Source organism: Myripristis murdjan, chromosome 23 (assembly GCF_902150065.1).
Source record: "Myripristis murdjan chromosome 23, fMyrMur1.1, whole genome shotgun sequence".
In the NCBI taxonomy this organism is placed as follows: domain Eukaryota; kingdom Metazoa; phylum Chordata; class Actinopteri; order Holocentriformes; family Holocentridae; genus Myripristis; species Myripristis murdjan.
The window spans coordinates 4,812,705-4,837,227 of NC_044002.1; the positions used below are offsets into that span (position 1 = coordinate 4,812,705).

The window sequence follows — 24,523 nt, forward strand, 5'->3', positions numbered from 1 at the left end:
CTGAAGCCTTTTTCAGATGAAAAATAGAAATGAACACTGCCCTGCAGGCTGAATCAACAACAAGAGGAAGTAATGGTACCTGAGAAGTAAAGGAGAGTTGTATGCAAGTAACTGGTTTCTCACAGAATACCTCCACTGGGAGCACTCCTTCTGTTGTTGATCCTGTCCTTGCTACACTATATTACCAAAAGTATTCGCTCACCCATTCAAATGATCAGAATCAGGTGTCCTAATCACTTGGCCTGGCCACAGGTGTATAAAATCAAGCACTCAGGCATGCAGACTGTGAAACAAGACATTTGTGAAAGAATGGGCCGCTCTCAGGAGCTCAGTGAATTCCAGCGTGGAACTGTCATAGGATGCTACCTGTGCAACAAATCCAGTCGTGAAATTTCCTCGCTCCTAAATATTCCACAGTCAACTGTCAGCTCTATTATAACAAAATGGAAGCGTTTGGGAACAACAGCAACTCAGCCACGAAGTGGTAGGCCACGTAAAGTGACGGAGAGGGGTCAGCGGATGCTGAAGCGCATAGTGCAAAGAGGTCGCCGACTTTCTGCACAGTCAATTGCTACAGAGCTACAAACTTCATGTGACCTTCAGATTAGCCCAAGTACAGTACGCAGAGAGCTTCATGGAATGGGTTTCCATGGCCGAGCAGCTGCAGCCAAGCCACACATCACCAAGTGCAATGCAAAGCGTCGGATGCAATGGTGTAAAGCACGCCGCCACTGGCCTCTAGAGCAGTGGAGATGCGTTCTCTGGAGTGATGAATCACGCTTTTCCATCTGGCAATCTGATGGACGAGTCTGGGTTTGGAGGTTGCCAGGAGAACGGTACATTTCAGACTGCATTGTGCTGACTGTGAAATTTGGTGGAGGAGGAATTATGGTGTGGGGTTGTTTTTCAGGAGCTGGGCTTGGCCCCTTAGTTCCAGTGAAAGGAACTTTGAATGCTTCAGGATGCCAAAACATTTTGGACAATTCCATGCTCCTAACCTTGTGGGAACAGTTTGGAGCGGGCCCCTTCCTCTTCCAACATGACTGTGCACCAGTGCACAAAGCAAGGTCCATAAAGACATGGATGACAGAGTCTGGTGTGGATGAACTTGACTGGCCTGCACAGAGTCCTGACCTGAACCCGATAGAACACCTTTGGGATGAATTAGAGCGGAGACTGAGAGCCAGGCCTTCTCGACCAACATCAGTGTGTGACCTCACCAATGCGCTTTTGGAAGAATGGTCAAAAATTCCTATAAACACTCTCCTCAACCTTGTGGACAGTCTTCCCAGAAGAGTTGAAGCTGTAATAGCTGCAAAAGGTGGACCGACATCATATTGAACTCTATGGGTTAGGAATGGGATGGCACTTCAGTTCATAGTATGAGTAAAGGCAGGTGAGCGAATACTTTTGGTAATATAGTGTATATTGGGATTGTGATCCTTAATTACTATGTACACTTCAAAAGAAAATTATTTGCCCTAAATTCAACAACCAGGGAAAAGATAAAATCAACGTAATAGAGAAAATAAAGACATCTTGAGAAAAGAAAGATCAAAGTGTGCCGTAAAGCCAGTGTGTGTTGCATGGCAACTAGTCTTACACAGTTTGGCAAGAGTAAAGCTTGTAATTTTGCAAAGAGGGACAACAACAGCACCTTTGTTTGAGATCATGAATCTTTTTAAGACGGAAATATTTTATAAAAGCGATTGTTAACAAATCAAATATCCCGCACATTCAGAGAGGCAACCTAATGAGCATGATTATGTTGTTGTGTTGAAACCAGATTATAAATTATGAGCAAAGATGACTTTTGATACTGTACATAATGTAACAGCAACAGCAAATACGCAGCAAAATAAAACACTGGCTGCTGCACAGTTCAGTGTTTGTGTTACTGTTTTTGTGTAATTATGGGGAACAAATGTCCTCACAAGGACAGGAAATTGAAGGAAATCCTCCAAAGTGAACATATTTTGCCTGGGCTTCACAACTTCAGGGGATACTTTAGTGTTAGGACTTGGATTTCGGATTAAGATTAGAATTTGGTTTTGCTTAAAGTAAGGGTTAAAGCACTGCAAGAGGTGGCAATATTAAGAATAAAAGGGAATGGTAATGGAATGACTAAACTCTATTATGGTCCCCACAAGTGGAGTAATATACAAGTATGTGTGTGTGCGTGTGTGCATGTGTGTGTGTGGGGTGGGTGGAAGAGCTGCAGGACCACTGACAGCTGTCATTAGGAAAACCGGATCTAAAGGTGAACTCAGTGTAAGACTGATCAATGCAGCAGCAAACAAACACAAAGTGTCAGTCTTTCTAAGGCAACCTGCTGTGACCTGCAGATGATTAAGCTACCACAGGGAATCTGGGAAAGATAGGGGAGGCTGAAGGAAGTATGGGGGCAAACAAGAGCATGAACCTATCATTGTGTCTACAAAACAATATTGATTTCTGTGGAATGACACAGGCAGGCTAATTTGGGGTTTGTAGATTAAAGGTTTTGTAGATTTCAGTAGCAGCTGGTCAGTTTAAGATTGACATTCTCAATTTGAAAGGCAGAGGTGAGGGATAATACTGTCCAAGGTTCACATAATGACAGCACATCTTCCAACAGCAAGTAGCATGATGAACAGATCGTGAGCACACCCCCTGATCTTTTGTAAACTCTCTGTCATTAAGTGTGTACACATCTCAGCACATGACTGATTTGGTGAACATCAAGTAGCTTTTCACTTCTGATGATTGTAAGAGGGGTTGCTCAGGTCAACAATCTCAGTACTGTCCTATATTGTGGTTTTACACCTCACATTTACCGTATGTGTGCAGGGTGTAAATGAGCGGCAGAGAATGGAGCGATCTGAGCGTTGCCTATTGTGCACATGAATGGCAAGGTGTCTGATCCACAATAGCTCTTAATCCCAAGGAACAGAGCCCAAGCCAATTACCTGTTGCAGACGCCCGCTGAAAGCAGTAAAACTGAATTATAATAAGGAAAAGCCTGGGAGGATGTGTATTAAACCCTATTCTTTGGCTAAGGAGAATGCTTCCAATGAGGATAGAAGGTGTGTATAAAGACAATGGTGTGAAAGCAACAGGAGGATGATGAGGACATGTGAGGGTGCCAGGCAGTTTAATCCCTTGTCAAGTGTAATTAAAGACCGGTACTGTGTGAGCTCGCCTTAGGCCTTTGAAAGCAGAGTGAAACATGGAACGACAGAGACAAAGGGAAAGCTTCAAAGTAGTCACACTTCCTCATCCTCATTAGAGTGAATTTCAAAGGAGTGCAACATGCACCATTCAAAAAGGACGTCATACAATTCAGCACACAGGCATTTTACTGTATCATATGAGATTTGTGAGGTGAAAAATGTCTAACTACCTAGATAACAATGACATTCAGCCTCATTTAAATCAATCTTGAACCATTCTGGCTGCGAATCGCGTGCCTACTGTGATCTGTTTAGGCAGTTATAAAGTCTGGGGATTTAACAGTGTGCAGCCATTAACCCCCAACAGTGCTTCAGATTCTGGAATGAATCCCAGGGCCTTCCTGGCTGCCTGGAGATGCAACATTTTGGACCGGGCTAATGATCTGTCGAAGAGAATGAGGACTCCTGGCGATGGGTGGGGTCAAAGTGAGAGTGAAGCAGGGCTCGGCGGCACACCAACAGGCCGGTTCAACACTTCAGCGTTAACCAGCCTTCTTGGTTTAAACTCCCAGTCGGTTGCTGGCCTAGTTATCCTGTTCTGCAAATGCCCTCTAAGCTCTGTGTCCACACAGTGCATGAGCTCTTAATGCTCTCACAACTCCACAACACACGTCCCAGTATCAACTCACAAACAAAACCCCCTTCCCCCACACATACACACACTCACAGGTCGCTCCTTCGTTCTCCCTTGCTGTGGGGTAAGCAGAGCGATAAATGCCATCTCTGCCAATCTGACAGGAGCTCCAGGGAGGGAAATATGTGGCGGAAACTGAGGGGCCTGAGCAGAGAGGGCATGAGGGGGAGTCCATGAGAACAACAGCGGGAACAGTCCATCTGTAGCGCAACAGCCACAAGAGAGAGGGGTGAGTGCCCATGGGCGACTTGGTATAGCTTATAATGTGTGTGCCAACGCGTTGTGTGTGTGCAAACATATGTGTGTAGCTATGATCTCTGTGGGTGCAACCTAAAGAAGGTACTTGTGTGACCTGTGGAGTTTATTTTACAGACTGCAAACATTTCCTGGAGGCAGAGCTGCTCTGGTTGCACAAATAATCTTATTGGCTGAGTTAAAGGGGCATTAAGTAAATTATGACCTTTATTGACTTCTATCAGCAGCAAAGGAATTGCTGCAACATCGACAAATCCCTAAAACAGCTTACTGTGGCATGTAATTGACAAAAATAATGAAGTCAGTTTTCACAACAGAGGAGTAAACTAGCTAATTAGATCAGATATCCAATAGAAATGTCCAGAAGTAATATATTATCATGTTACCAATAATATTATTTTGCGATTTGGGTTCTGTTTGTTTGATAAAAACAGAATACAGGCCAGGAAGTGAGCTTTGGCAAAGTGACCAAAGTCAGTCCCTGGTAGTTAGCAACAACCCAATCAAAATCCTGCAGATAAATGGTATTTTTTGTGATGGGGCAACAAAAAATCTTTCTTACAGCACCTTGTCTGGGCCAGTTAGCTACCTTTAAAAACTGAATAAAAGGATGGATAAACGGATTCTGATCAAAATATAAATAAAAATATAAATATAAAAATGGTGATGACTTCTTTTTCATTCACTCATGATCATGAAATAATTTCTGGTTTGAAAGGTCGACTGGGGTATCAACTAATCCAGCTAAATTAGCATTAGACCAATTTTTTTCAATTAGTACCCAGTTAGTCTGCCCCCCTCCCGTTGAGACTGATTTCCAACCGATTTCCAATCACAACCATTTATCTAATATGCGCCCAGAGGCATTTCGATCTGCAATAATTGATAATGCCTACTGACTGAGTATGTCAATGCCCCTTGGAAATCAAAAATTGAGAGGTTCCAGACTAATTCACATTTGTGACTTGGTCTGGTGATGCCAAGCTAACCCACAGTGCTAGGCTTTATAATGTCATATTTTATATACATTGCTTTTTTCAGTGGGTTCCAGTCTATTGCTTAGCCAGAAAAACTGTGGTTCAGCCCACTGAGGTTTAACTCAACCAATGATATTATTTCTGCCTCCAGTGACTCTTCCTCCAAGAAAAGGTTTGTATAGATCAACTCCAAGCTATGCTTATTTCACAGATCATTGGATAACACTTCCAGCTGTAGTGCTAGCAGTGGCCTTTGAGGTTATAGCAGCATATGGTGCAGTTTTCTCACTGTGATATGACTGTGACTGACAGGTGAACCGATATGAGAAGCAACCCTCACTTTCACCTTCTAAACTGTTCACTGGCCAGACCTCTCAGGGGCCACAATTAGCATATTAATTGCATCTATGGCAAACAAACTAGCTAGAAACTGCCATACCTACCTTTTATTATGCTAAAAACACATTTTACTTGTTAAAAAGAAAACTGTCAAACTGCACACAGCTCATGTTACGGACAGTGAGAGAGAACATTTCTTTTATTCTTTCTAATTCTTTTTGGCATTCACTCTGCTAATAGCTCTAGTGAGTCATTGTTCAAATGCCTGGGGCCTCATTGCCCAGTAATTGCTTTGTGCATTTATCAAACATGTGGTAATGAGTCTGTTTAACTATGATTGCCGCATGTGGGGGGTGGTGGATAGGTGTGCCTAAAGACTTAGTCTAGAAGCAAACCCTGCTCAGTCAAAACTTTCAAAACACAGAAGCATCTGAAGGTATTTATTTAGTTTTAAGCTCCAGAAATCAGCACACCTTGTGAACAGATACCAGCCAGTGAGTTACACTGGTATACTTGTGTGTGCCCAACATAATGAAAGCTCATTCAGCCTATATGAGATGCGCACCACCATCCATAAAGAAGGAGCAGACATCTGTTGGCAGCAGGTGTGTCAATGGGCCGGGGTACTGAATAATATTCAGTTATAGGCCAATCCCTTTGTAAGCTCCCCGTGTGACAGGGACCTACTTGCTATTGTGTATTAGTATCTCACCCTAATTAATGCTGTAATCCAGAGATTGGCAGAGGGAACTGCAGATATCTTCCTCATTACCAGCCATCATGACATGACTTGCAGTGCAGCATGAGAGGCAGCAAACCCTGCTCGTGCACACTTTATCTGATTGTTGTACAAATTAAACAAGACTAAGTCAAAACCTAGTGTATGGCTGCACCACAACTACATTTAAAATGCAGCTGTTATAAACTCAATTTTCATTTTCTGTTTATTAGGATAGATTAATGTTCACTCAACTATATACTGAAAAAAGCAGATATAAAGATTTTTAAAATTGTTGTGAAATATCACTATAAAAAACAACTGACTTTTAAATCAACCAAAAGTAATGTGACTGATTTCAATTTGCTGTATACAGTATACGTACCATTGCTTATACACATAAAGGTTAACCTACATATGTACAATATCCTGCAAAAAATTTTGCCCATGTTTACAAATACATGCTTTTATGTAGGTACGTACTCCCTCTTTCTTATGTATTTACATATCTACATGTATTTTTATCTCCACTATTTATCTTTTAGTTATGTTTCTACCTATATCAGTCTTTTAAGAAAAAAAAAAGATATACAAAAAGACATTTCAGCCTATGTAGCTATGAATGAAACTAATTGGCAAAATATACTCAATCCAGTTTTTCCAAATTCTCTTAAATTTGTCCGTATCCAGGCTAAGAGAAAAAGTCATCTTTTCCTTGAATATATTGTGTATTACCTCAAACCATTCCTCAACCTGAGGTACCTCTGTCTTCAACCATTTTCTGGCGATAGCTTTTTTACTTCAATTGACATTATCCTAAATATGTATTTGTCTCCAAATCTTGTGACTCTTTTGCTTATTTTCCGCAAGTATAGTACCTCAAACGAAAGTGGTAATTTTATCTTCAGAATTTGTTCCATGCATTTTTAATGTCCCTCCAATAAGGTTTACTATTGGGGTAATCCCAAAAGACATGGAAGAGGTCAACTCTATTTGCTCCACATAATCCCCAACACCTTGTACCTTGAGTTTTTTTCTGTACCGGTGTTATAAAGAATCTTGTAATGGTTTTTCATCCATATTCTCTCCAAGATAAAGAGCAAGTGGTTTTCCACTGTTGCTCATTAATGTCCTCCCATTCATCTACTGATAAAACAATATTCTTGACCTCGGTTTTCATACCCTGATTATTTCAACAGTTAAATAGCAGGGATATATTCTCACAGCCTGACATCCTCATCTACTCATCCCCTTCATCCAGCGTGCACTTTCTGAATATGTGATATTATTAGCTGTCATGTAGCTGTGATATGTTATTATTGATTTAAAGGGAAATGAAACTGTAGCTCTTTATGCTGCTATTTTCCACTGGAGGATGATTGCAGCCACAGTGAATGTTAAACCTGTTTTCCAGTATGCCCTCTCCCCCTTGTAAAAATTGCTGTGGATTTTATTTATGCTATACCGTTATCAGAGAAATGGATATCATGTTCTGACCCCTTCATTTGCCTCTGCTCAAAAATGTTTATTAATGAGAAGTAGTTCAAATGCTTTTGAACATTTTTAATTTATTGTATTAATCTTCATCTGTGGAAACAGATGTTCCATGAAATGTATGGGAAGACATTCAGACTGCATGCACGCGCACACACACACACATCCGTACACACATGCCACTGTTGTTCTTATTCAGAGTGTCTTATAGTGCATAAAAAGGATGAGTCACTGGCACGCATAACCTTGGATTTATGAAGAACAATGCAGATTCTGCATGAAATGGAAAAGTGAGACTTGTGAAAGCTATGTCATAGTTGATAATTTAACCATGTAAAAAAAAATTATTTTTTTTCAGTGAATATCTTAGTTACACTAATATCGCTCACATGAAACAGCCATTTCAAGTTGCAGACTCTCTCTCTCTGTCTCTCTCTTTAGGGAAAGTCCTACACAATGAACAATAGTGACCAATAGTGGCCAACACACAAGTGATGTCTTTGGTCGGCCGACCAGTCGCGTAGCTGTGAGCACTCTTTCACTCACTTACTTACTTACTCATTTCTAGGGCTGGCCCCCTCAGGGTTCAGGCAAAAGTGTGGATCATGCTGCAGTGTCCACACAATTTTGAGATTCATTTGTATTTGGTGGTTAGAATACAGTCACTTCTATACCAGGGTATCTTGGTTTCAACAAGTGAAATTTAAAGCCCCAGGAAATGATTTTGCTCGTGGAGTTTAGCAACAACACAAGTGAAAGTTTGTTTACATCTGCAGTTTTTAAAACAGGAGGACAGGAGGGCACCTCCATTGTGATGCTGGGATCAAGAAGGGAAAATAAAGCCTCAGCAGGGGACCAGAGAGCACAAAATGTAATCAGTGTTATCATTGCACTACAGTCAGTGCTACTGTCCTTTCAGTTTCTTCATCAATTACAGCACGCTGTGCTTCATAAACTCTGATCCAACAGGAAAAGAAAAGGCAAGGCAAGTCTAATAAACTGCCAAGTGAAAGCTGAAAAATAAAAAACACTATCATAGCAGTGCACTAAGTTTTGTGTATGTTGTAATCAGTATATTTCACCTCAAGATCAGGTGTGTTTCACCTCAAGATCCTCCTTATACAGAGCAATCCAGCATCTGATAATGTGCATTAACCCCACTGAGCACAGCATTTTAACAATATATGTCAGCACTGTAAGAAATCACATTAAAATAACTTTGGAATCTGTTTTGGAAACTGTTTTGAACTGATATTTAGGTCCTACATTACATATAAATGTAGTGGGACAAGCATGAAGGACGAGTTTTATATAAAGATGTCATGAAAACCCAGACAAGGCGCTGTAACCTACACAATATACACACAGTCATGCTATCAGTTTTGAATATTAAAAAAAAAAAAAAAAATCAGATCACTGAAAAATGCACATTTGATTTACTCTGTTGCCACACCTGAAATCCTTTCACTGGCTTCTTTTGCTGGCTGGCAGGGTAGAAAACAACTCATCTAATCTAGGGTTGCTCTCTGTGAATATGACATTGCAATGAAACCAAGTGAACAAACAGGTTGAGAGAAACACTGGAGCGCTGTACTATTAAGCTTCAAGCAAGACAAAACAAGGCTAGATTATTGGTTGTACAAAATATAACAAAGCAGACATGGCCCACGGGGGTTTTAGAACAGGTCAGGTTATGAGTCATGAATAGGCATAGTCTGCTTTTTGTTTCTGGTGTGAGACACCAAAGTCTGGGGGAGAGAGAGGGCAAAGGCGGATTGGAGGGTATTAAATGAGGATCCAAAAAAAGCTCTTGCACTGTGTGGTACAGCAGAACATGGTGCATAATCACAACAAAAGGCATTCAAGTGATGTTACTGATGAGTGACTAGTGGATTAGTCTGCATGGTTTAGAGATGCAGGCAGTAAGATTTGTCTTATATAAAAATACACTTGTCTCCTCAGCCTAAATCATAAAGTGAGATTGTAAAAGAGAGAACTATCTTATCGCGACTGGCAAAGACACAACAGATTCTCCCGTCTGGCCAAAAAACATTCTGCTATGGTCACTTCTTTATCCACAGGATGGGACAAATCAAAACAAGAGTGAAAACCTAACTTTCTCCAAAACAGCAGCCAGCAGTGCCCCATCAAGAAAAAGCTGAACCCTCCAGTGCCAGAGTTTTTGCCTCTCTTGTCCCTTTGGTATCCTTTGGTATAAACTATAATCTGTTGGCTTGGTAAACATGAGCATGCTGGACACAGTTTACTAATGTCATCATATTTCTGAGTTTTTCTGAGAGTTACCACTTGTTTGCATTTGGAGTGTGCAAAATTCATGTTTTGTGATAAAAATAATGTTGGCAGAGTACTGCGACTGGGTAAACCTGGTATTCATTTCTCTGGTAAATCAGGCAGGGCTGGAGGTGGTGGAGGACAGGGGAAGATGCTGGGGCCTTGGAGGCTGCTCCTCTGGCAGTTGGCAGTCAGATTATCCTACCATGTTGTTACAGGTAACTCAGAACTGAGCAACACACACACACACACACACACACACACACACACACACACACACACACACACACACACACACACACACACACACACACACACACAGTGGTAGGGGTGTCCTGGTGGCTCAGTGGCATGAAGCTGGACTTTTTGATAAGGTTTCATGAGTATCCAGCAAAATGAGACACAGATTAGCTTCACTAAAAATGATCCCAATTAGAGAGTTTGTAAGGACTATTCTAATCATAATTTTCACTCTCACCAGCATCGTCTCCCCAAGTACAGTGATTACTGCTGTACAATTCAATATGAAATTAACATTTAAAAAAAAAAAAAATCTTCTCAAACAGGTATCTAGAGATAAAAAATTCTTTAAAACTGAGTCTTTGACTCTAATGTAGGTCTGTTTGAGGATGTGAGACATGCAGGGATGTAGTGGAGTGTACACCCCCCAAAATAAATAAATCTTAATCACTTTAATTCTTGTTACTGTGTACATCACAGTAAGTTGCATCAATGTGGCTAATGGAAGTTATATGGGCATAGTCTTTTATGAGGGAAAAACATAAATGAATGCTTCCAAAAATTTAATTAATTTTTGTTTATATTGGTGTTTATTTGCCTCATATCTCTTGTTGTGACGCATTGCCAAGGTAACCGGCTCTGGCCACAGAACCTGCAGCTCAGTCGGCCGCAGCTGTTATATTAGGCCTAATCAGTGGAGGGAAGTGAGATGATTGCTTAACGTTATGTTACGTGATGCAAAGTATCATTTCAGAGGGCAAGTGCACCTCTTACCGCTTGTGTGTGTCCAGAGGATGATGCGAAATTTTGTTTCATAGAATCAAAGTCCACAGATAGTTTCCTAAATCGTTTTTATTGCAAGAAATATTATCCACCATTCACGCTGATCATTAAATATGTATCAAGACGAACTATCTAAAATTAAATGCAACGTTGCCGTTGATCGTGAAATTTGATAGAGATACTGGCATGTCCATCATAGTGGCATTTGAAGGACGGAGATTTAACGTTTGTGGACCCTGACCACTGCTGGTTGGGACGTTGCGGGACGACAAAATGTTGCTCCATTCTCGTCTCTCCTGGACTGACGGAGCCCAATAAGCCTGCAGGCTGCTTTCACAGCGATGCCCTGTCACAGACATGATCTGGCGTGTCTCCAGCCCGGCGTCTGAGAGTCGACCCACAGCCGTGCTCCGGAGGTTGTGGTTCGTGTAAATCCGCGACAGACCCGTTGTGATAAATAAACTATAAAATAACGTATGTTAACGTATGTTCTGAGTTTCTGTTGCCAAGGTTACCAACTGGCGTTTGAGCCAGCGCAATAATTTAGAACAATCAGGCTATTTGACCGGAACTTTTTTTTACAGGTGTCCTATAACACATTTTAACGGACACCCTGCAGCCAATCAGAAACGAGTATTCACCCAGACCATGGTATAAACCCTATTATTTACTTCTGTATCATATTTGAGCACCCCTGAGATCACATAAAACATACTGCACATGCAACATTGTGGGTTTGAGCTCAGCGTACCACCTTTGCTTTGACAACCTTTTTTCTCTCCTCCATCTTTGCTGATATTCTCCGTCTTCTATCAATCCAGTAAATTAGAAATGTCTTGGGAAAAGAAAACAAGCCTGGAGGTTTCATCGCAGTAATGGCTTATAGATAGTGGCACATATCTGTTGTTCATCCACCTCACTCTTTTGCTCCCCAGCTAACCTGTGCGTGGGTGGGTCAGACATCTTTGCAACTGTCCGAGAAAATAGCCCATTGGGAGAATTCATAGCAAACCTCAGCGTCACGGGGGACCCAGGGGCCAACACCATTCGCCTGTGCCTCACCGGAAAAAACGCAGAATGGTTCTTTTTAGAGGGACGGACCATCCGGCTAAACTCCTCCGTTTCAAGAGTTCTGGATCGAGAGGTACAACCTCCCTACTTGGTGCAGAAAAATATCTCAAACTGGAAAATCTACATGGAGCACTTCCTTAAAATATCTACTTTTTGTCTCAAAGGTTCAGGGATCTATTCTTATAGCAGAGATGACATGTTATGAAGATGATGTAATACAGGTATGAAAATACAGCATGCATCTGTCCAAAAAGACAACACTGTACTGCTGCCCTCAGCACTAAGTAAAGGCTGTTTCTTTCCTCAGAGTCGGCACAGGATCATGGTTGAGATTCTGAATGAAAATGACAATAAACCGCAGTTCCTGAAGGAGACAATAGAGCCATTTTACATCAATGAGGTATAAAACGTAGACAAAGAATAAACTTTTAGCTACTCATGTTAGAAATATCTGATCTGTGTAATGGTACCATACTGAAGCTGTGTGCTGTTAATTGTGATGAGCATTTGTTAGCAGCACAAATTCACTGATCTTGCTTTTAAATGATTAATTAAGCATAATGAATGTTTCATCCCTCTCCAGCTCACAGCAGTGAACTCTATTGTTTTCACCATCAAGGCAACTGATGCGGACGGAGACATTATTTCCTACATCATTGATGAATCAATGGTAAGATGCAGCTTGCTCGCATAAATTCAACTGTATTTAACTGACAGATTTTAAGATGTGTAAAAGCATTAACCACAGGGTTTTAAGTGATATTAGTATGCTTTTTGGACAAGAAAATTACTAACTACATTGTCACATCGTAATTACTATGAACTAATTGGTTGGGCACAAATAGCCCAAAGATAGAACATAATGTATTTCGTCTTTGGAACCTATTGAATTACATTTTATCCTGCCTTTGTTTACCCTATGAGTCATGCTACTGATCTACTTACCATACCTCTGTGAGCAAACCATGCACTGATAACCATTACTGACCACACATGTGATTTCCCCGTAGCCTGACGCCAGCTACTTCAGGATAGATTTTCCCAACAGCGGGAATGTTGTGCTCGACAAGCCATTGGACTATGAGACCAAGACCCAACTACAGCTGGTCATCTATGCTATGGTAATACATGTTAATCCCTTTTCATTAATCAACAGGGAGGCTGTGAGACCAGAGGACAATAATTAGAGCCAAAGGGTATTACTGTGCCACTCCCTGCCTCGTCATCTAATAGCATTAACCCCAACAACTGTTCACAAGATGGGCAGACTGGGCATAAAAAAACAACAACCATGCAAACATGACATAATCATTCAAAGATTAAAATATGACGCAGTAGATGTACTATTCTTCCAGAGTACGTCGGTGTATGTGCTGACATCTACTACATAGTGTATTATACACCAAACAGGGTTTGACGCACTTTGTTGTGATGGCAGAGGTTAGGTAACAAGCTTTTTGGACATCTGAAAAGGGCCAGATTTCTGTGCAAAAATACACTGGTACTATCAGCCTAAATGACACAGTTGGTTTGCAGCAAAAAAAGGGTTGCATTGCCCAATAACTGAAACACAGTATCTTTGTCTTTTTTACTCTCATACAAGTCTGGTATATGGGCATTTGTCCTTGTATAAGGAAGTGAAAACTGTCTACTAAACAGCACTTAGCAGGCACTACGACCTTACAACACTGAACTCACCAACCTTCAGTTTTTTGCCTGTTTCTTCCCAAAGGGCCCCAGACTGACTGGGCTGGAAACAAGAGCAGTATACACATTTCTGGCATCACCTTCCATATTTTCTAAGTACTGAACTTCACACACAAAAAGGAGATTGCAAATTTCTCCTGCACATTCTTTTATTCATTCAGATGAAGATGGCTTAACTGTTAATTGCTTGAGCCCTGTACTCTAAATGGGCACAGCTGCCTTATTTGAAGGATAATGAGCCATGTTCACCTACAAAGATTATAATTTTCTTGGGAATAGCATGTCACTGAAGGCCACCTGCCAAAATGTCCATCTTATCTTCTGCTCTCCCCTGAATAAGTAAATTGTAAAGGCAGCATATGAAAGTGGTTTGTCTTGTTTGGGTATTTAAGCTCCTATTATTCAAACAGTTATCTCTTCCTGCCATTTGGAGCCACTAAAATGAAAAATTGCCTGGTGAATCTATAAAACTGGTGACCCCACACCCAGACCAAAGGGTAATTTGCATTAAAACTTGACAATGCAAAATAAGAGCTTGTATAACAGAGCAACTTGAGTCTCTCTTCTTCTCTCTGCTATGGACATTTCTGGTGTCAACTAATCCTCCCAAATCTTTGGCCGTTATATCATGATGTGTGATACAGGAAAGCAACACCAAGGAGAAGTACAACACAACTGCCACGTTGACAGTGAATGTTATGGATGGGGACGACCAGTACCCACATTTCCTTCCCTGCACATCAGCCTCTCCAGACGTGATCATCCCAGTGTGCACCAACCCCGTCTACACCGCCAACATCACAGACAAAGAGGAGGTAAACAATGTCTTCAAATTAAAATCCATCCTGTAACACTTGCTGTTGAAAAATGGTTGTTGGCGGTGTAGCTACACATCTAATATCTGCTTCAGGACATGACTCTGAGGTTTTCACCTGGTCCAATACATGCAGAGGATGGGGACAGAAGCCTTGACACTCCTCTGACCTACACAATTCTTTCAGGTGAGGACAACCAGTCCACTTTATTCCATTTGACAATGGACCACATTTGGATTACACCGACTAAGGCAGCATCTTTGTGAGACCTTTGATCTATGTAAGCAAATCCATGATAATAAGGTCACTTTGTCAGCACAGAATTAATGATCACTGGATATCCAAGGTCTTAATTCAATTAATTGTGACCCGTGTCCTTACAAGGTGCCACCTTCCGCCCATGTGGTCTGCAATCACACGTCAAAATACAAATTTCTTTCTATAACAGCCTGTTGCTAGCTGTTAGGTGAGGCTTTAACCAAACTTACTTGGGACAACAGCAAACATGTCCCCTTTCACTAGAAAAGCCATTTAGGCAGTAATTTCCTGTTCATTTAAATTAATAAAATTTTGGAGGTTTTTCAAAACTGATAATACAGCTCCTTTCAAACAACTTGCAAGTATTTCAATTCCTTTAGAAGTGGCAGCCAATCACCATTTATGTTAAAAAGGCTTACAGTACAATCAAGCCCAATTTCAAAAATGAGGTGCATATAAATAAGCGTGCCCAATGTAAAGTGGTAGCGGCAGTGGTATTGTTATGCATGTTTTTCCAGTAGCCTTCCTTGGTGTCCAATGTTTTTTCTTTTGCCTTTACAGAAGATGATAAATATGTCAGCAATTATTTTTCTGTGTTTCACTTCTTCCATCATCTGATTTTGCCAAAAAAGGCTTAAAGATTGAGAAGAATCGCACCAGATCTTCCTGTTTTGTATCATAAAGCAATCCAAAAGATTTCCTGCCAAAAATCTGAACCGGTGGCACACATACAAAATTCAGTGTAGAGGCTGGTAGATGCTGTGTGCAATCTTCTCAATTGTGAGTATTCTAATGTCACAAAACTAGAGTACTCTGGTTTTATGAATGTTGAAATCATACTCTAGCTCCTTTAATATAAATAGTATTTGTGTGTCTAAGAACAAATATCTTTGACCCAGCAGGTAATGACCATGGCAGATTTGTGATAGACAACCAGACAGGAGAGATCACATTAACCAGTCCTGTGGAGAGCAGACAGCTGACACCCACATTCACGATGCGCATCATGGTACCTTTCACATCTCATGCATGTCTCACAAATAATTCAATTACCATTTCACAACAAAGAAGTCAAAGTAATGTTTCATCTACCACTCTGTCGACTACCTACAGGCAGCTCAGCAGAATGATCCAATGAAGTACAGTGTGGCAACAGTATTGGTGAGAGTGCTAGCCGAGAACAGCTATCCCCCAGTCTTCAACAGAACGACATACAAGGGTTTTGTCATCCAGAGCTCCAGTCCTGCCACTATCGTTTCAACTTATGGGAACCTAGTGCTCCTCATACAAGCCATGGACAAGGATTTCAGAGATGTGAGAAAACATATAAAGAGCTCTTCATATCCACTGTCATCCTTTGAAGAAAAGCGAAAAGTCACTTGAGAAATCATGTCTCATTTCACTACCTCTTTATTTTCAGGGGGTTAATCCAAATATCCTCTACTCCCTCCATCCCCTGTCAGCTAGTCAGGGACTTTACCATGTCACGCAGGAGGGGGTTTTAATTGCCAGGACTGACCGCCTACGAGCCTTTGACAGGCACATCCTAGAGGTATTACTACTACTGCTGCTGTTCCTACTGCTGGTCCTAGTACTACTATTACTATTACTACTCCTGGCACTTCTGGTACGACTGGTAATACTATTACTGCTACTACTAATACTACTACTACTAACAATAATGATAGTGATAAGAGAAATCTGGTAGCAATTATTAACAAGCTGTGTTACTACAGTTCTTTTAAATGATGATAAAATTGTTCACTTCATACTGAATATTTTAATAGACATTTCTGCAAATCTGAATATGTCAGTAACCACGAGTGTCAGCATGGCAACTAAAATAGCACAACTTGCCAATTTTCAGGGGAATTACCAATGGAATCACAGATGGAAGGCATTCTTGATAAACTGTCATTGTCTGACTGACATAACCTATTGTGTAAAGGGCAATTAAGTAACACTACTGTCTGCACAATCAAAATGGGAAAAGACAGGGGATGAGTTATTTAACAAAAGCTGCTGGTCTAATCCTCGGGTCACTGTTCTTGAGGTATATGGCTGTCTTGGGGCACTAAGTTGTCCCTACATAAGGCAACTGTGTGTAGCATGATCCCATCAGGAGGGGCTTACTGCAGGATTACAACTAAAAGCATCACAGCATGAATCTACATCACTACAGTCCATCTGACTGAGTCTTAAATAGTCATTAGAAATAGTCTGTTGTGGTAAGAGCTTCTTCTTGCAAAGATAAAAGATGCAGCAAACCACTAGCAACGCCTGATAATGTCATTAGTGAAATTAATGAATTAACTGAATATACCAAATGAAAATCCCATTAATTAACGTTCTGAATATATCGTGATCCTGCAGGTGGTTGCCAGGGATGAGGAATCAGGTGAAGAGGCAACAGCTACAGTGGACATTGAAGTCCTACAGAGAGGCCAAACAGGTGAGCAGAAAGCATTACAGACAAACACCATGAGGATAAGGAAGCAACAAGGAGGAGGAAATCTGTTCTTATTTTTAATGTTCCTTTTGTTGTTATGTTTGCATGGATATGTTCCACCTTGGACCACTAACAGCTAACAAGAAACACTTGTTTGGATTTTTGATCAGTGTCTCAATCAATAGTCTTGTTCAATCCTGTTTATAAATAAGAAACATTGCCAAAGCAAAACCAATGCTCCCCAAAAATTTAGCGGCAAAACAGTCACTTACACAGCTTCTGGCAATTTTTGTAATTTCATTTTCAGTGGTCACGGTTATAAGTTTAGTAATGTTTAATTTGTTTAGTAATGTTTAAATGTTTAGTAATGTTTAAAGTTGGACGACAGCTGTTTTATACTGAATTTCCCTACTTTGTCTGTCACCTGATCTCCGATCAGTCTATACCGTTGCTAGCTTAAACAGCCCAGTGAAAAGCTCAAGCTATGCACTTCCTTAAGCAGTCACTGACATTGTGAAGTTACAGAGGGGGTTAATCTCGGTGCCGACGTGACCCAAACCTACACCCGAACAAAACATCCCGTATTGGATACAACATTTGGATGTTGAAATTACATGCACAGTTGTCAGTCTGAGGGGACTGAGAGAAAAACAATAGAAAGTTGAGGTAAAAGCTTGCATTTAAAAGCACTCGGATACAGCTTGCCAAAACTATGACAACTTTGAATAAAAACAGCAATAGATGAAATGAATAAGACCAAATGTCACTGAATTGTGTTTTATTTCCTTTTTCGCTGTCTGGTATAGGATGCAATGTTGGTGGTTGACCAACTCATCCACACCCACATTTCCCCCCGCCTAATCTACTGCAATTCATTATTTACTTGTTTAAACTATGCAGCAGATGTCCACCTACAGCTGGTGCCGACTGCAGCAGCAAGACCTCCCACAAACACTCGATGTGAGGAACACGTTAGTCAAATCCAGGCCAAATTACGCTCCCCATTCCTTACAAAATTCAATTTAGGACTCTATTGATTACTTTCAAATCCCATGATCTGGCTACACTGTACACTTCCAAACTCTTAATACCTTATTGTGCACCGGAACCCCTCAGATCAGAGAATCAGATGTTGTTAAACCACAGTCTAGGCTTTAAAACAAAGGGGACCATTTACTGTTTTAGCTCCAAGGCTGTGGAGCGTACTCCCCCTCAGTATCTGATTAGCTGAGTCAGGGACTCACTTTAAAAAGCTTTTAAAAACCTCCCTGTACAAACTGGCATCTGTATAATATTTTATAATGTCCTTTTATATTTTGTTTCAGATCTCTATGTTTGACCACTTCTTGAAATCCCTGATTTTATTGCATTGTCTGTGCACGATGATCTTTTACATTTTTTGTTTTATTTCTGTATTTTAGCACTAACTTTGCATTATTATTATTATTATTAATATTATTATTACCATTGTTGCTTTGGCATGTAATGAAACTATTCAGACAGGGATAACAGAAAAAGCAGATTACCACAACTTAATCCCATTTGGGAGGGTCAGTGCTATACAATACTGTGGCAGTGTAGGGTCCTGAATGTGATGAAGGAACACTTAGAGGTCATCTGTACCATTGGGCTTTGATTGACCAAAGGATAAGCTGTCCAGTTCAGGGAACATTAATCTGCTCCCATAATGAGATAAATTGCATTATCTTCCACACCATCCCTTACTCAGAGCCAGTCACTCTAGCTAATGACAACACACAAATGGCTGGATGAAACAGAGTGAATAGTACTGAAAATGAACATCCATGACAGCCCTATCCTCTCATCTCATGACAAGACTAAGGCACTTTGGGAGATCCTGCATGTGTGCAGTCACAAGCAAATGGACAGACGAGTGAGTGACAGCACGGCTATAAAGAGAGCTGGCTCAGATAAAACTAATGGAAAAGATCACTGATGGAGAAGATGACTGGCCTCTCCCCATCTCTCTCTCTCTTTGCAGTTCCACGGGGTCAGTTCACAGAGGAGCACCTGTTTGGGGATATGGACTCCAAGCTAGCAGGGGGGATTGCAGCCATGGTCCTGTTGCTGTTTCTAGCATCGCTCTTTCTGCTGCTTCTAACTGTTAGGAGAAGGAAAAGCACTGACGACTCAATCAACCGAGGGGATCTGGCACTGGGAAAGCATCCAAATGTGGTAAGGGCAGTAAAAAACAATAATAGGGAAGTGAATGTAACCCGTCAGCAAACAGACATTGATTTAAAGAGAGTTCAGGACACAAAAAATAATGCTGAGATTTCAGCTATGACCTGGTTAATAGCACACAATGTTGCCTGATCCACTTGGAGCAAAATAAAAAAAAAAAAATTCATGTACGACTTGAATAAAATCCAAGGGATCAATGGTAGGTTCTGTTATATTCTGTTCTGTAGAAACCGCAAAAAAAAAAAAAAACCCTCACCCTTTTGTTAAGCACAACTGCTAGATAAAGTCATTTCTACAGTCCTCATCCTCTCCAACAGTGAATGTGTTACTATATGAACAGCATAGGTCAAAAAACATACTACCGGCAAGAGAGAAAGTCAACTGCACTCCATACCCTTTTAACCCACTCCTAAACCAGCAAGACGGTCAGCTTGTCACACTAAACTCACTAAATGCTCCCAGTGAAAAGAGCTTAAGAATATAAGCCACTCTTTCCTGACCTCTTCATCTTTACTCTCTCAATCCCTGCATGTTTCTTTTACTAATGCTGCTGGTTATAGAGCTTAAAGTGTTTTAAGATGGTGAGTTCTCCCCATGCCTAAGAGGTTTCTTGTGATGGCTGTGATGTCGTGTACTTCCCGTGGTGTGCATGTGCTGCACTTCCATTGCATTATTATGTTAATGGAGATGCTCTTGTGGTGCACTATGATGTGGTGGTTCTGTGTTAGTTTTTGATCTTTATTTTATAGTAAAGTACAGCTAAGCTACAGTATGTGTTGAGGAACTGTGAATGTTGTACTCTGAAAAAATATGTCCATGCTATGTGCATACAACAGAAAATCTGAGATCAACACAAGCTACACAGGCAATCAGTGGGACATAGTCAAAAGAAAGCAAGCCAAACAACACACTGTAGTTCCACATGCCCCCTTAATGCCCCTCTTTCCGTAATCGACAGGTGAGTTCGAGTCGGCCTGTGTACTTGATGGAGGAGATGTCTTTCAACAATGAAGAATTCCCCCAGGAATATGAGTCATCTTGGTCAGGGAGCCTTCGTGGCAGACAGGGGGTCTACACAAGGAAGCATTCATTTCCCTGTAACCCTGCATACTTCCCCAGCTTCAGTAGACAAAGTATCTTCAAACCTCGAAACGATATGCTACCTGATCCTGAAGAGACAGAGCCCCAGCTCAGGGACTTGACATCAACCATCCAGTTCAAAGGCCAAATGCCTGTCGAGGCCAGTCGCACAGGGGCTGCAGTGAAGGGTCAAAAGTTGGAGAGTGTACTAGAAGAAACAGACGTTACAATAGAGCACCTCCCCACCGTAAAAAAGGAGTTCCATTCTGCATTGGGACCAATGGAAGGTTCATCAACACATGTTGGTACAACACTTCAAGGTGATCGCAAAGGGAAACCAAATATAGGAGCAAAGCTCTGGAGGGACCACATGAAAAGACACCAAAAATCAGAGGCCACAGACGGAAAGCAAGATGAGGATAACCCTTACAAGTTTATGCATGCTGTGATCTGTGTGTCTGATGACGATGACTCGACCACCGAGGATGAACATTGGGACAACTGATGCAGCAGCATGCCAGCAATTAAATATCAGGAGGTTACCAGCAAAAACCCTCTTGAATGCAATGTCCAGTCATATCCAAAAACGAACTGTGGGACATGAAGTAATCACTTCAAACAAGACTCTAGCATTCGTAACACTAGAACCACCAAAAATTTGGGATCCACAATATCTTTCTCAATGTTTGAAGTAATACCCTAACCCTGCAGCAACCCTGCAACCCTAACCCTAACATTATATATCCCCGGCTCCTCCAGAGTGTGTTGAAGTGTCCTTGAGCAAGATACTGAACCCCTCACCGCTCCTGATGGACAGCTGGCGCCTTGCACGGCAGCCTCTGCCATCAGTGTGAGAATGTGTGTGCGAATGGGTGAATGTGAGGCAAAAACATTGTAAAGCGCTTTGAGTGGTCAGTAGACTAGAAAAGCGCTATAGAAATGCAGTCCATTTATATATGCTGGAACAGACACTTGCCTCAGTGGTCAGCCTTACAAAACTAGAAGAACAGACATACAGTTCAGAAAATGGTTCAAGAATGCATTAATATAAGATTGCTGCCATTTAACTATTAATCTCTCAAGAGATTCTTGCTTTACATTTTGCTTGTATACTGTATATATGTACATACAACAGTTTTGTGAGTAAAATGAGTTTAAAATGGGATTGTCAATGACTCAAAGCCATTCTTTTTCTTTTTCTAGCCAACTTGCTTGTAAGATGCATGCCTCACTTTTATGAAAATTAACTCATAAAAGTAAATTGGTATAATAATTAAAATGGCAACTGTACTGATTGATCAATATGCTTTACTTGACCTTTATAATAGCACTTCCTTCATCACACATCCTGTGTGCCTTGAGGCTGAGCCTTGGTCAGGATGACTTTCACAAGTGTGAATGATGGAATCAGCCCAGCTATTAGTAGAATAAACTAAAAAATGATTTTCCAGTCATGGTTGTGAGTCCCTTACAGCCATGGACATACTGAGAACAAACAACCTGGCCAGAGGCGCAAATGACTTCTTTACACAGTGCCTTCGCCAGAGAAGGGGGGATACCTCTTCTCTGAATAGACAAGCTTAGCCAGTGTGCTGCTGTTAGCCAGTGAAAATATAGCAGAGTGGCAACTCTTCACTTTGTTACACAATCTATGTCACTGCGCTGCTGTAGCCTGGAGAGTTTCTCTGCCCTTTGGCTCGTGCGGTGCCGGTGCAGTTGTTATGTCAAATTCCGCGTTAAAAATAGATTCCGTTTTATTTGGCTAATCTGCACGCTTCACACAAGTCACCCAAATGGCCATTGTATCACTGGTATTTGCAAGCGCTTGTGTTTTTCGCGCTAGGCGATTCATACATTCTACCACCGCCTAGCCTACAGTGGATGTGTTGCGGCTGAAAGCCATCCTCTCAGCGTTCACGCTGAAACTATTCGCTGCAGTGATTGGTTAATTCTGCTGTCAGTATTTCATGACGTATGGCCCAGTGCCCGCCTAACTCCCCCCGGACAATCCAAGCTAGCATCAACAACAGATTCCTAAAGGAGCCGCAGATTGAATATGTCGATGTGCGTTTTTTCCCCCTTTCCTCGTTCATTTGATCTAGGCGGTCGGTGAAAACGTCTAGGCGGTGCGCCTAAGAAATTATAAGGCAGGGAAAACCCTGAAGATAATGGTGGTTAGCTAACCAGACACTATAGTTAGCAAGGTGACATTATCCATAAACAAAATCAATCAGTTGTATCAATGATGAAGTGATCAGTTATCAGTCAAAACAGCAAAGAATATCAAGGTGCATCCCGCAATGTTGAGAGGGCGAGGCACTAAGCTGCTGCCAAGAGCTGAGGACCAATATGGCCCACAGAAAGTGTGCTACATCACCTGAAGTCCTGAAAGCATGACTCAACTGTTTAAAACCAGTTTCTTCCACTGTTAACATGAACAACACCTTACCTTAATGACACAGCGTGCGATAAGGGAAAGCAGCTCAATGATGAACACACAAGCAGAACTGAAGGGAAGGCTGGAGGTCTGGAAGATTCTGTGCAGACAGCGGTGTATCACTGCCATGAATCTGATAAAAGAAATAAAAATATTATTTGGTGGAGCCACAAATGGAAATATGATTATGCTGGTTCCCCTTTGTATTAGCAACTTCACTAAATGTTTACCACTTAAGTATAAGTATTATGTTTGAACCACACGGTCACACTAATTTGGAGGTGGTACTTTGGACTTTGTTGGTAATTTGTTGCTGTGCTCACCTGTAAAAAACTCCAAAACATCATTATACTATGGTCTTATTAAAATATCAAAAGTTCTTGGTCTTTAAAATGTCAGGAGAGGAGAAGAAAGTCTGGGCCTTAATAAGTGCATCATGATTAATTTTCTGTTGACTAAAAGGGCAGCTAACTGAAAAAACAAAGCTCATTTATTACGTGTGAAACTTTCACATAGAATGAAAATATAGTAGCCTATAGCACAGATTCCTTTAGTGTGAAAGTTAATAATTTAAATTTGTCCATCAACTCAGGTCACCTGGAGGACACCTATTCCATGAGCTGTTAAGAATAGCTTAATGAAATGATCAAATACACTGCGAAAGGGACTTTTTGGGGAAATCACCCAAACTAATATGACTTTACATGATTCAAAGTTATGGAATTAAATTAATGCCACTCCTACCTCTGCATGCATTATGTACCTACCTGTCCTGAAGCTCCCTTTTTTCTATTTGTCTGCAGGTTCCAGGTTCGATGCCCTACCCTCCACTGCAGAGTCCTTACTGATAGAGAAACACACAAAGCACAGACGACACCTTCATATCTTTCTGTCTAAGGTTAAGGAAATCATTATAAATCAGACATCTTTTTTATATGGAATAGTTACAACTGTTCAAGAGCGTTGTATTCTAATGTTGCCGACACATAGCTATCATTTCTGGCCCACTACGCTGTCAAGTATGCATTGCTGCCTTTAGAAATGTACTGTAGGAAGATGCTGCCTGCAGTTATTGTAATACATGATAAAAAAAAGCCTTTGTACAGTGCTCTCCAGTGTGCTAGAGACACCAGGGGGCCAGAAGAAAGGGAAGGGCCTTGGCTGAGTCCAGCTTTCTGCGGGAGACACTTCCACTCTTCAGTTTCAATTCATTATTTCCTCTTGGTGGAGAAGATTTCCCCACCAGTGACCATAAACCACACTAGAATTCAATTTGCTCTTTTCTGTCGCAGCCCTACTTTGTGATTTATGCTGATGAGACAGGTGTATGTTCACTTATAAATCTTGAATGCCACTTTAATCACCTTGATTGTAATTATTAAAATTTGATTTGAATATATAGGTTTTCTTTTGTTTGCTTTATCATTTCATATAATGCAATCTTTGCAAATCAGGTACTTACTGTAATTTACTCTTTGAACATCATGGTGAATGTCATGTTGGACCAAGCCAGCAGAAAAAGGATTGATCCTTGAATTAATATATTCCACCTAATGG

General features: G+C 41.0%; 1 protein-coding gene across 2 annotated transcripts; it reads left to right on the forward strand.

Annotated features, from left to right (window-relative positions):
* Nucleotides 1-3,797: 3,797 nt before the first annotated feature.
* cdhr5-rs (cadherin-related family member 5, related sequence) lies at nt 3,798-24,365 on the forward strand. Of its 2 annotated transcripts, none has more exons than XM_030045580.1 (15): nt 3,798-4,075; nt 10,041-10,139; nt 11,880-12,088; nt 12,180-12,236; nt 12,323-12,415; nt 12,599-12,685; nt 13,026-13,136; nt 14,367-14,537; nt 14,633-14,723; nt 15,698-15,804; nt 15,909-16,109; nt 16,216-16,347; nt 17,169-17,247; nt 19,247-19,440; nt 20,408-21,227. In XM_030045580.1, the coding sequence occupies exons 2-15, from the start codon at nt 10,073-10,075 to the stop codon at nt 21,032-21,034; spliced, it is 2,226 nt and encodes a 741-aa protein (XP_029901440.1). In that variant the 5' UTR covers nt 3,798-4,075; nt 10,041-10,072; the 3' UTR covers nt 21,035-21,227. The 2 variants fall into 2 exon arrangements, with proteins under 2 accessions (XP_029901440.1, XP_029901442.1); XM_030045582.1 differs by lacking the exon at nt 20,408-21,227 and adding an exon at nt 23,770-24,365 and having other exon boundaries at nt 3,799-4,075.
* Nucleotides 24,366-24,523: the final 158 nt, after the last annotated feature.